General features: G+C 35.6%; 1 protein-coding gene across 3 annotated transcripts in view; it reads left to right on the plus strand.

Annotated features, from left to right (window-relative positions):
* LOC126972434 (zinc finger CCCH domain-containing protein 18-like) overlaps nt 1–13,912 on the plus strand; it is a 32,493-nt gene that overhangs the window by 3,423 nt on the left and 15,158 nt on the right. For all 3 annotated transcript variants that reach the window (XM_050819200.1, XM_050819199.1, XM_050819201.1), the window contains exons 5-10: nt 4,184–4,319; nt 5,206–5,356; nt 5,891–6,041; nt 6,831–7,018; nt 7,248–7,419; nt 8,729–8,949. In XM_050819200.1, coding sequence (XP_050675157.1) covers nt 4,184–4,319; nt 5,206–5,356; nt 5,891–6,041; nt 6,831–7,018; nt 7,248–7,419; nt 8,729–8,949 — 1,019 coding nt within the window. The remainder of the gene's footprint in view (nt 1–4,183; nt 4,320–5,205; nt 5,357–5,890; nt 6,042–6,830; nt 7,019–7,247; nt 7,420–8,728; nt 8,950–13,912) is intronic.

Genomic DNA, 13,912 nt, shown 5'->3' on the forward strand with positions numbered 1-13,912 from the left:
TTATTGACTCATGATGATATCTCTGGAACCATTAGGCGTAGATGCTTGAAATTTGGTATGAATATTCCTTTCGCCGAGTAGCGGTCAGCAGAGGATTTTACGAAATTCCACCTGCAAGAGTTTTTTATTATTACCAGAAAAATATTTGTGGGATCAGCTTGTATATGTATTATTGTAACCTAGTTCAGTAGATGTACTTAATAGCACATGCACACTGTCATCTACATATGGCTATCTTCCTACAGACCTCTTGTCAAGTGTTAATTCTTATTTTTGGATGTCTTCATTCTGATACTGAGATAGATACAGCGCCACTAGTATACTTTAGTTATTTCCATAGTATTATGTCCTATGGTATATTGCTATGGGGCAACACTACCGATATTAATACAATATTTGTGCTGCAGAAGAGGGCTATTCGCGCTTTTTATAACCTACGCTTAAAAGAATCATTGAGAACAAAATTCAAACAAATTAACATCTTGACTGTTGCTTCTCAATATATTCTTGATAATGTAATGTATGTTTATAGGCACATAAGTGAATTTGATAGAAACTGTCATAACCATAATGTTATGTTAACACCAGGAACAGACAAACTTACAATGCCTACTACTCGGCTAAGTCGAGTTAGTAAATCTTGTGGGGTGATGTATATGTATGTTTACAATAAGTTCCCAGAAAATGTTGAAAACAAAAGTATTATGTTATTCAAAGAATTGTTAAAAAATGTTTGTGTGGTAGAGGTTACCATAACATAAATGACTTTCTTAATGATACCACAGATTGGGAGTGGAGCGACCACCCTCAGGCTATTAAAAAATAAGTTTAATTGTACAATATTACTTTGTAAACATATTTTTTGAAGAAAAAAAAAAAGCTCGCTGAGTTTGTTGCGCACGTTCTTCTCAGGTCTGAGGCATTCGTTTTAGAACGGGTGGTAGTTTTTGACTTTCAATAAGTGATGTCACATCCTATTTTGAATAAAAATATTTGAAATTGATTCCCCTCGGAGTATTTAAAGTAATGAAGAACTTGACTGAAGTTTCACCCTTCATTTCCTGCCAGTACCCAATCATCGGGCCCGATTGTTACTCAAACTACCATACCATTAATTATGTTGCATCATACTATTATAAAAAGTTACAATATAATACTAGGTATTTATAGTGTGGGCTCAACATAACACAATGCTAATTTATACTAATATTATAAATGTGGTTGTAAGTTTGTTTGTTACGCTTTCACACCGGAGCTACTGAACCGATTCTGATGAAATTTGGTACAGTGTAGACTAGAGCTTGGTAAAGGACATAGGCTACATATTATCCAGAAAAATCCATGGTTCACGCGGGATTTATGAAAAATTGTAATTCACGTTGATGGGCTGTAAATAAGATTCAAAGATAAAATATGCTGGGAACGGGAGCGAAAACGGGAACTAGAACTGGAGGTCTACTCGCAAAATCGACAACGATACGATAATACTCCGAATATATCGCAACTATCCTACTTTAACAAATGTTCGAATTCCTTATCGTTTATCGTTACCATAGACTAATATTTTGAATTTTTTACGATGTTAGTGTGAATGAAATATGTTCAAACCTAAACATCTGTGCTATGTCGCTGTTGTGTCAAAAGTCAAAACATAGTTTAGGCGCTAAGGACCATGCCAGACTCTGCACCACCAATTTGGTATCATTTACACATAATGTAAATGTAAAAAAAATATGTAATGATTATAATATGAGCATTTAAAATTGAATAAATAATACAAAACCTGCGGATAATAAAATGTAAAAAAAAAGTAACCCAACCCTTCTCGTCGACTTCCTATTTCTCAGCATCGACAGCCTAGGAGGTGTCGTTGAGATTATCGTAAAAGGGACGTTTGATTATTTGTGAAATTCGAATATTCGTCTCTGACATTTTCAACTCAGTTTCACTTCGTTCAATCATCATTTCGACATTGATTACGATGTAACTAAGAGTAGGATTTGATACGACTAATGCCACGATTTATCGAATATCGATTTTAGGAGTAGGCCCCCTGGAATAGGACATGAGATCACTCTCACTTACTCTTCAATTCCAAACTTGCTTATTATTTATAAAAACCATTTATCTACGCGGATGAAGTCGCAGGCATCAGCTATTTGAACAAAAAGTTATCTTAATTTTATTTTTATTATGATAGGAGGACCATTATATGTGAAAAAACAAATTCTCGCCACAATGACTTCAATCAAATCAAACTTTAATGATGTTGAGCCATTGTTACGTTGGGACCGTCCTGTTGGAACCACTTATCGTCCATATCCTCAAGTTCTTGCCACAAGATGTCCGTTATCATTGTGGGCACGATTCATGTTAATTGCTGGGTGTAATTTTTCAGGGAGTATGGCCTTATGATGCTGTCAGTTCATAAACCGTACCAAACAGTCACTCGTTGTTAAGGCTTTTCAACAATCACTTGTGGATTCTCGTTCATATCAAAGTCACCATATATTATATATTGTACAATGTGTTCTAAAATTGCAAAAAACAATAACATACGATCCTAATATTGAACACAAACGAAGGAAAGACAAAGTTGCCTTTGTTACACCATTTAGGACGGAGTTCTATAACATTCAGTATAAATGTCGTGCGGCATTCCTTTATAATAAAATAAACAGTTACATATATATATTAGAAACGCCCATGAATGTAAAATTGTACTGATCGCCTGGATATTACCACTAAATTATGATGATACTGAGTTGCTCTTACGACACACGCTAAAACACACAAACACACACATACACGCACATTTAAAATATTATTAAGTTCTCTAAACATGTTATTTTAAGGCTAAGAAAGAGCGGAGCCTCCTGGCACAAGCATTCTTTATATGCTTAAAAGGAGGTTCTTCCCACTATTTATTTTGGAGAATTTGTTAAAACTAATAAAGTTTTTTTTTTATACCCTTCACTTCTTTCTGTCCAACGAACTTATTGGGCGTATTGACGACGCTTGAGATGGCCAGTAGGCTTCAGATCTTCAGTCAATAGAACCTTATATGTGTCAAAATTGAAGTCTTATTTCAAAACTCTCATCAATTGTCAATGAAATCAAATCAAAATCAATTTATTTATGTAGGTCAAGGGAATGAGACTCATGTATATATTGTCAAAAGTTATTTTTTTACCATTTTACACCACTTTGATCTCCAATGAGGATGTCTGTGAGATGCTCAATTGTTGTGCATGACAATGAGTTGAGGTTGACGGCTCTCCTCCTATACTATCAAGAACAGCAGCAATGTTTTGTACAGTACGAACTGCGCACATTTGCTCGATTATGCTGATTAAAACAATCACAAAGTGCTTGAAAAACGTTTTACTTTAACACCCTTTTTCTATAAAAGGCTTCAAAAATACCTTTCTATGGTTGACTTTGCAAAAGACTGAAACAAAGAAATGTCAATTAAAGTTGGATAAAAATTTTAGTTAAGGTGTGACTCATTTTTGATAATTTGAACTCAATGGGTAACTTTTAAGTTTACTTTAAATATAACTGACAACCTGTATAGCCTAGTGGTTAGCCATCCTACCAACTAAGCTAGAGGTCCCGGGTTCGAATCCCGGTAGGTGCAAGCATTTATATGATGAATATGGATGTTTGTTTCCAAGTCATGGATGTTTAAATGTATTTATGTATGTTTATATGAATTTATGTATGTTTAAGTAAGTATATTGTATTAAATATATCATTGTCTTGTAACCCATAACACAAGCTATATATGCTTAACTTGGGGCAAGATAATTTGTGTAAAAAGTGTGTCAATATTATTATTATTATAACTAATAGAGACATACGCATAATAAGAAGTAAACCCATGGCAAATTATAATATAAGAGGATATGATATATGTACCTTAAATAAAAGCGCATACACCTTCATTAAGGGCTGGCAATGCTCCTATGATCCCTCTGGTGTTTAGGTGACCACCTCTACCCACATTATCTTGACATCAGGTGATGAGGTGACTTTATTTTCCTAGCCCTATTAGAATATTTTATATCTTAAAAATAAACAAGGAGAGATACTTAAGATTAACATACATAAGTTAAGAAAGAAAAGCCTTTTTATGTGACTTATTTGAGTGCAGGTATTAATTTAATTGATTGTTTTTAAGGTACCCCAAGAAAAAAATAATACAGAAGATGGAGAGGAGCAATTAGATTTTGAAGCTGAAGAAGGTGAATGTGTTGAACCGTCAAAGCCAAAAGAACAATCAAACGGTGATGTGAGCAATGAAAATGTTATCAAAGGTATCCCTGTTTTGAGGTATTTTATGTTCCTAAGGTATATAGTGAAGTTAGGCCGAACAATCTTTTATTGACAGAAATGAAGTGTTGTAAATATGCCTCTCAATAGTTGTGATTACCACCTTATCTATTATCCTCATTACCATAGCTTACCAACATTACGAAATTTGTTTTTCCCCAAAAACCTGAAGAGGATTTAGACCTAAGAGTACAAGCAGACTTAATTGAGGCATATAAAATATTGACGGGGTATTATAATGTCCCTTGCCTAAGCAATATCTTTATTATGTACCAAAACAAGCATTGCAGCGGACACTCGCTAAAACTATCACGTAATCGCAGTACAAGTACTCCTAGACGTCACTTTCTGGCAAGTCGAGTAGTGGAACCATGGGATAAAAGTGCACCATCAGTGAACTCCTTTTAAAACAGACTGGACAAACATCTACTTACACAATTGCAGTGATATCCACGCATCAGCACCAATTCCTGCTAGTGTATTCAGAAATAATAATATAACTTTGACAAAATTATTTGGGCCCATTATTGGGAAAGTGATGTGGCCGTTGGCAGGGCACACAGTTCGACGGATAGAATATGGCCGTTGGGGCAGTAAAGTCCTCGAATCGCGACCACGTACCGGAAGTCGCAGTGTTGGTAGAAATACACAAGATGGACCGACGATCTGGTCAAGATCACTGGAATACGTTGGATGAAGGCAGAGTAGGACCGATCGACGTGTAAATCGTAGGGCCTGGCTGGTCTTTGTCCAGCAGTGGATATCTTCCGGCTGATGATGAACTTTGACAAAATATGTGTCTTGAACCAATGACATATACATTGATTTAAACCCTGTATATTAAAATAATTGTTAAAATATTTTTTATAGAGGAAGTTAAGGCCGGCAAGAGATCCCGCGGGTCCTCACTAGAAGAAGGCGAAGTTTCTGATGAGGCCGAGAGACGTCCAGAGGAGAGTGAGCCTCGGCCAGTCTGCAGATTCTTTGCCCGAGGTGCCTGTACCTGGGGCGTTAGTTGCAGGTGATTTTTTTTAAAAGCTGGTTCCACTTTATTTTAATTCTAAATAGAATGTGAATGTAAGCATATTTTTTTTTTAAATTGTGTATTGAAGAGGAGGACAAACGAGCGCATCTGATGTTAAGTGATCACCGCCGCCCACATTCTCTTTCAACACCAGAGGAATCACAGTAGCATTGGTATCATCCTGGAAACACGCCACACAAGGAAGCTCATTCCACAACTTGGTTGTACATGGGAGGAAGTTCCTTGAAAACTGCACTGTAGAGGAAATCCATGGGGATGATATACTATTTTGTGGCATGTCGTGTGAATGTAGAATACGTCCAACAGCACTTCGGAACAATCCCCATGATAAATGCTGTAGGAGACACACAATGAAGGGATGTCTCTACGGCAGGAGATCTAACCGTTCACAGAGCATTGAACCTCTGACAATTCTGGCAGCTCTGTGTTGCACGCGGTATATTTATTATTATAAAAGTTATTATAATATGACCAACCAAATCTGAGTGTCAATCTTGGTAAACATTACAGGTTCCTCCATCCCGGTGTGACCGACAAGGGTAACTACAGCATGTTTGACGTGGTGCGCAGTGTGCCAGGTGGTTTTCCACCGACAGTTGCCCCACGGGACCAGCCTCCACCGGAGTCTGCTTGGGAGAGAGGACTTCGAACTGCTAAAGAGGTCGATTGTTATAATATTTCCTGGAACACTTCCCACACGTTATTTAATTACAATAGGGCTATACTGTAAAATACAGTTTTGTATTGTTATTAAATGATGTTAAATCTTAGTTAATTTTTTCACAGAATTAACTTTATATATAGGCTCGGTATCCTCCAAAGCGGAGAGGAGAGGCGATGTATTTTGATAACCAATTAGATTTCATTATTTCCACATCTCCTCTCCACTTAGCTTTGGTGGAAATGGATCAAGCGGAGAGGAGATTCATCATTCAGATCATTGTTTTATAGAATTTTGTGGCGCGGCCCGGCAAAGAGGAGATTTACCCTTTCCTCGCTGCCTTCTCCCCGCACCACACACACCTGAAAGCGTTCACATCTCCGCTATGCCCAGCTCACATCTCCTCTCCGCTTAGGGGGATAACGAGCTATACAGTGTCGGTGGCGCCAGTTCTATCGTTGCCCGCCCCAATGTATTTTTGGATTTCGAATTCAATGTAAGTTTATTCGAAGATTTTATGGTCTAGAAACTGGAAAACATCACATGAAACACACACCAGAAAAGTTATTCTAAATGTGGCTCATAAGACTTGACCCAGTGTGTTTTCTTGCAAAACAGACGCACAATCCTGTAGGATGTAAGTCCACCATCACTATTTGCAAATATAATCATTTACTTTGGAGATCAATTAAATCTTAATTCTATAGGTACTGCTATTCATGTTGAAAAGAATAAAACGAATGCTAAAAGATGATCATCCTATAAATTCAATTTATTTGTGTTGTATAGATGTTGCGGATAGCTAACAAACGGAAGGAGCAAGATATGGACTTCGAAGAAAAGAAGCTCCACTTATCTGTGGGGGGCGTGGTCCACGACCCTGACGCGGAGCTGGCGTACGTGGCCGCCGCCGTGGGTGCTTCGCCCCCGCCGCCGCTGGACGCACCGCCCCCTGCCAGGGAAACAGAAGTCTATAGGTATTTGGTGGTCCACTTGAATTACACACACTGATTGATATTCGATCCACACTGTCACTGTCGAATCAGCTGAATAAAGTGATTTTGATTTAATTATGATTTATAGCTTTAAAAAGATTATTATACTTTATATATTGTACACTGAAAAGGGATCCTTTTATGTATGAGTTTGTCCGACACGTATATGTCAGTTTTTCCCATTGATGATTCAGTTAATTGTGTTTTACAGTAGGACGACGTACGGCGCACCGTTTCGCGGCAGAGGGTTCCCGAGGGGTCCAGTAGACGACCGTGAGCGATACTACGAGCGCGAGCGACCCTACGACCGAGAGCGGCCCTACGAAAGACCACCGTACTTTGATGAGTACGGAGTGCCCCCTGAAGAATTGGCACACCATAAGGTAACATAAAAAGTGTGTGTGTACTTACGCAAGCAAGAAGTTATGCTTCTTTGGCGTAAAAAAAACAAATAACCTTAAAAAAAGCTGTTCCTCGTGCTATTTTATTTTTGTAGAAAAAATAATATTATTATAAAGAAGGTATTAAACACAACCAATGATAATATTATTACACCGCATAATTTAGTTAAAATATAGTTAAATTATCTTTATACAATTAAGCGACAATTTATTTTATTTTAAAACTTTACAAGTTGAAATAAAATATTGAAATTTATTAAATTCTCGTCCATTGGTTGTGGTTCAGTAGACATGAGTTACAAGAGGCTTTGTAGCTGAAGTATGATACAAATAGTTGAGTTGACCAGCTGACGTCAGGCTGTCGAATTTACGTGACGGTGTGCACACGCATCGTTACAATTCACTCTGATAATTATTCCCTGGCGCGCCAAAAGAAGTAAAACTTCAATAAAAACATTTTAACAACAGCCTTTTCTTTAGCAATATTACTTATATATAATATAATCTCAAATTTAGTATTTTTTCTTATTTTCATCATCTGTTTGCGACTATTCCACCTTACTCCTGCTACTTGCCTGAAATCTTGATCCCACCTATTTACCTTCTTCTTCCGTTTACCTTCTCTGGGGTAATACCTGCTTACAATTTTGTTCGTCATGTGCTCGTACTATTTACCCTGCCCATCTCCATTTGAGTTTTCTGATTTTTGGAGTTATGTCCCAGAACTTTTGTTTTGCTCCTGATGACACTTGTTTTTCAATCTGTATGACTTTTTACATTCAACGTCTTCCTTCCATGGCGTGGTGACAGATTGCGAGTTGGCGATAAGGTAACATCCGAATTTATATTAAAATTGTCATTACTGCAACAACTGACTACCCGCAAATAATTTTGTAAACTTTGGCAGCACATCCACAAGTAATAACATATAGTTTCAATTCGTTTTCGGGATAATAATTTTATTTTCCGCCCCATAATTTATGAGATGATGAATGTGAATTCCTTGTTAGCAAACGTCGGTTTAATAAATAATGAAAATGTAACTTTAAAAATACACACACATCCGAATGGTGAGTGACTCTGAGCTTTGGGGTTCTTGGTTCAAATCTCGGTAGGATAAACGTTTGAAATGTTAAAAATTTTATTTGTGGCAAAATTTATTGACGATGATTCGAACCTGCCTCGAACGGACATAGACTTCCCGAGACTCTCAGCTTCGCATCCTGCGTCCATACTATTAGGGATTGCTATCATTCTCCTGTTGGTTAAAGATGTTATATTATTTCGACAGCGACGCGTGCGGTCCTCCCGTGAAGTAATAGTGCAGCGGGCCGAGGTTGAGAGTGGGCGTCGCGAGGGGCGGGATGTGCGGGAAGTGCGGGAAGTGCGGGAGGGTCGCCGAGAGGGGCGGGAGGGACGCAGCGACGAGTGGGCGGACCCCTGGATGAGGGCGGAACCCGCGGCAAGGAAGAAACGAATGGCATCCACCGAAGACTCGTATTCGTCATCCAGGTACGTGAACAGCATTCATAAGTTGCTCAATTCACGAAGACAAGCCTTTAATACTCAATACCAAATAATAGAAACACGGTGCCAACTGAAAATCAGTGTCTAGCCTCAGACGGCTCGACGTATACTGAGTGCGCCTACGATTGGTTAGCTAAAGTGATTGCAGTGCTCCTCAATATTATTGGTTTCATATTTCTTTTTAAATTCCACTAGGTCTGTATTCAATATTCTTTGAAATTTATTCATTATGTTGAAATTACTTATTTTGTTAAAGGTTGTTTTTAATTATCTATTATGTCCTGCAGTGTAGTTATGTTGCTTATAAAGTTTATTATTTGGTCATCCAATGACTTCATATGAGAGATAAACAAACCTGGATCTGGACAAGTTTTTAACCGACTTCAAAAAAGGAGGAGGTTCTCAATTCGTCGGTATGTTTTTTTATGTTTGTTACCTCAATTATTAGGACTGCGTGAACCAATTTTGATGATTCTTTTTTTTATTTTGAAAGATGATGACTGCTATGTTCGACAACATTTGATCAATTTCGTGTTTTCATTGATTTCTTTGATTTCAGAATATTTATTATCTCAAAAAGAATACAAATTCACTTACTGAGATACTTAAACTAACATGATACATATATTGAGCGGCAAATCGTTATATACTATACACAATTTAAGACGTTATATTTAAAGTTATAATAATTACACAGAGTTACAATAAATACTAATTAGGTAGATACATTAATAACGAAATAGGTGGGTAAAGTATAAAATAAATGTTAACAGTAATGAATAAAATACCTACACTATTTTATTATTTATTATAATGACAGCTATGAGGGTATTTGTTTATTAAGGTCTCGTTCATGGTCATAGCCGGAAGCGGTCTAATAAAATAAGTTATGAGAAATCCTTCAAAATGTGGTGTTTTAACGTTTTTTTAAAAACATTTAATGACTGTAATTCTTTAATATCTTTTGGGAGGTTGTTATACAATTTTGCCCCTTCGTACATTATATTTCTTGTTCCATATTTTGTTCTAGGTTTTATTAAGCAAATATTGAGGGCTTGTCTTGTTAGAATTTTTTGAATGTTTATTCTTTTTGCGAATGTAATTTGTGTATGTAAATCCTTAGTTAAAATTTTTCTTATGAGAATACATGTGTTATATTTATATATTTGATTTAGATTCATTAATTTTGTTTCCCGATATATTTGAACAGTAGGAGTTAGGTAGTTGTATCGAAACAAAGTTTTAATAATTTTATTTTGACTTATTTGTAAGCTTTTTAAGTTAGTTTTTTCCGCCGTTCCCCAAATTTCCACTAAATATTCTATATGTGGCTTTATCATGGAATTATATATTAAATACCGCACCTTTTTTGGGAGGCATCGGGCCATTCCACGAAATGCTCCTGTTAGGGATGTAAGTTTGCTCCGCACACTTTCTATATGCGGTTTCCACTTTAATTGAGGATCAAGAATTAATCCCAAATATTTCTCTTTGTTAACATTGTTAATAACTTGACTGTTTATAGTCAATGGGTTGTAATGACCAATTTCTTTATTTTTTGCAGCGAATATAATATAATTTGTTTTGCTTGTATTTATGGTTAGTAAATTTGTTTGCAACCATTCATGTAGAAGATCAAGGTCATGTTGTGCTTTTTTTACTATGGTATTTATTGATTGACCCGTGTAGAATAAACTTGTGTCATCAGCGTATAATGTTATATCTCCTTGTAAACCGATTTCATGAATATCATTTATGTAAATTAAAAATAATAACGGTCCAATAATTGAACCTTGTGGAACGCCATAAGTTACTAATTGTGGACTGCTCTGGGTATCTCCTAATTTCGTTATTTGGTATCGATTTGAGAGGTATGACTGAAAGATTTCATAGGCCGATCCAGTTATTCCTATGGATTTTAATTTAGTTAAAAGTTTTTCATGGCTAACAGTGTCAAACGCCTTTTTTAAATCGATGAATATACCAAGAATTATATGTTTCTGATCTATGCTGAGTTTTAATGATGTAATTAAATCCATTGCCGCAGTAAGAGTATTTGATTTAGGCCGGAAACCATATTGTTTTTTAAATAAGAAATTTTTAGATGAAAGGTACTCGTTTAAACGATTATGTAAAATTCTTTCAAATATTTTTGATAATATAGGTAGTACTGATATTGGTCTGTAGTTGTTCGGATTGGTTTTACTTCCTGCCTTATGTAATGGACTCACTTTGGCTATTTTTAAAGAATCGGGGAAATGGCCGTCAGTAAAGCACTTATTTATACAATGAGTGAGACTTTCTACTATTAAAGAGTTAACGCATTTTATGGTTTTAGTTGTAATTTTGTCTATACCAGAACTTGTGTTTGAGTCCAAATTATTTATTATTTTTCCTACCTCGTTTACAGTGGCAAGTTTCAGTTTATGTAGGGCTGAGTCATTTTGTAAAGTATTATCAGCCGTTAAAATCTTTTGAGTTGTATGATATTTTTGAGGAATTTGGCCAGCTAGTTCAGCTCCAATATTAGAAAAAAATATATTAAAATATTCGCAAATATCTTTTCTTTCTGTAATTTGGCCTGAAGGAGTATCTAGTTTTGCAGGTGTTATTAGGTTTTTTTTTATTTTATTATGTGCTAAATTATTTATAAGTTGCCACATTTTTAATGGATTTTTCTCACACTTATTGAAAGCGTCATAGTAGTACTGATTTTTCGTAGTTTGTATAGCAACATGTACCGAGCTCCTTTCCTGCAAGAAATTTTGTTTTAGTTCTTTGTCTTCAGGAGAACGCTTTAATTGATGCCAGAGAATATTTCTTTTGTTTATAGAAGCAATCAAATCCTTGTTAATCCAATCTTTCTGGGGTTGATTTTGAACTTTAATTTTCGTTGCCTTGTTTTGTGATATTGCTTTTAATAGAGTAGACTCTAATAAGTTAAAGTCTTTATACAGATTAGTCTCAGTCATGTCTTTTAATGTGAAAAATAATTGTTTATAATTAACGGCTTCATACTGTACTCGTTTATTTGCTTCAGGTTTGACTCTCTTTACTTCTAGATAAATTTGTTTGTGATCTGAAAAAGAACTTTCGATGAGAGCCATATGGAAAGTGTTATTTTTTAAGCTGGTACACACATGATCTAATAACGTTGCAGTGGTTTCTGTTTTGCGTGTGCAGTGATCTTTGTCAATTTTATTCAATACTCTCATACCATTTTCCTTTAGTACTATCTTATATTCTTTGATGGAGTTTTCTTTACTGAGTAGATTTAGATTTAGGTCTCCAAAAACTAATGCTCTTCTTCTTCGCGAAAGTTGGTTACTATACGTCTCCAAAAACTTTTTCACATTTGAGGAAGGTTGTTTATATATGACCCCAATGTCTAGAGAGAGATTTTTCAAAAGAATCCATAGAAAGTGGTTGAAGTCTTCACATTCATCATCTAGAAATTCCTGTTTTAAATTTTTGTGCACGTATATTGACACACCACCTCCTACACTTGTAGTTCTATGGTTATAGTAATGATTGTAACCTGGTAAGTTAAGTCTCTGAGCGTCTAGTTCATTTTTAATCCATGTCTCAGTTATAATGACAACATTCAATGTTGCTTTAAAACTTTCTATGATACATCTAAGTTCATCGTGTTGACCAGGCTTTACTAAGCTTCGAGCGTTTGCATATAGAAATTTTAATGTTTTGTTTGTGATTGTGACGTCGGCATAATTATTAGTTATTTCGTATGTATTGATATCTAGATCTGTTGATTCTTGGTCTTTATTTAGTTTTTTGATGCTTGTTTAATAATTTTTGGATTTCCTTTGATATATTTAATAGTTAGGTGCTCTTCACCATTCTCCTGTCGTATTTTGAGTTTATTTTTAAGTTCTGTTAAGTATTTTATCTGTTGCGGAGTTTGATCGGAATAGATTCGGACTCCTTCTAAGTTGATAGAGTTTTTGTTACGTAGTATTAATTTAGCCGTTTCTTCTGATGTAAAACATACTTTTAACGGTCGTCCTTTTTTATTATTATATTTTCCAAGACGTAGGATTTTCTTGACATTTGGTAAATAATCAGGGCAAATACATTTTAAGATTTCGTCTACCTTAGAACTATCGACCTCTTGTCTTGCTTCCCGGCTTTCCAGGTGCTGTTCGGGGATACCAAATATTACTACATTTTTACTTCGCTCTACACGTTCTTGAATTTCCGTTATTACATCGTTATAAGAACTTACTACTGGAGATTGCAATTGTAAGTTTCATTTTATGCGTCAAACCTTAACTCAATATTTTTCTGATTACAAAGGCGTCCCTCTTAGCGTCAGGAGTTATAAATTAGAAATAAGTGCATGTAATAATATTATATTATTACCAGTGGGAATTAGAAACATAATAATAATAAGCCCTTTTATTCCGAAACTATGTACTAATTAAATAATTATTTTACCAAATTTACAAAAGATCCCTAATTTCAGAGTGCCTCCTGGCATAAGCCTCCTCAAAAGATTTCATTGTTTTCCGTTTCGCGTGAATCTCCTCCAATTCGGACCCGCTGTTAACTTTATTTCATCCTCCCATCTGGTAAATTGCCTCAACTCGGTATCGCTTGCCATATCTTGGATACCATTCTGTCATATTAGAAACATGGAAAAAACCCATTTAAACATTATGCCCATCCTTTGACCTTATAAGATGTTATAGCTCATAGTTACTAAATAAAGGCGCTAAGATATAGATATTATATTAGATATATAGATCTTATATACACTCACAGCTGTGATCATTACATGACCAATGAGTAACCAGCTCGCTGCGCCCGCTCACCTCAGCAGGTTGGCTATATCGTTTACATTGCGTTATTAGGAGTATATATTTATTGAAGTAGGCGTTACTTTGCGGATATATCCATAATTATATAAATGATTTGAGTTTTAATTCCG

This window comes from Leptidea sinapis, chromosome 26 (genome assembly GCF_905404315.1).
Source record: "Leptidea sinapis chromosome 26, ilLepSina1.1, whole genome shotgun sequence".
Classification (NCBI taxonomy): domain Eukaryota; kingdom Metazoa; phylum Arthropoda; class Insecta; order Lepidoptera; family Pieridae; genus Leptidea; species Leptidea sinapis.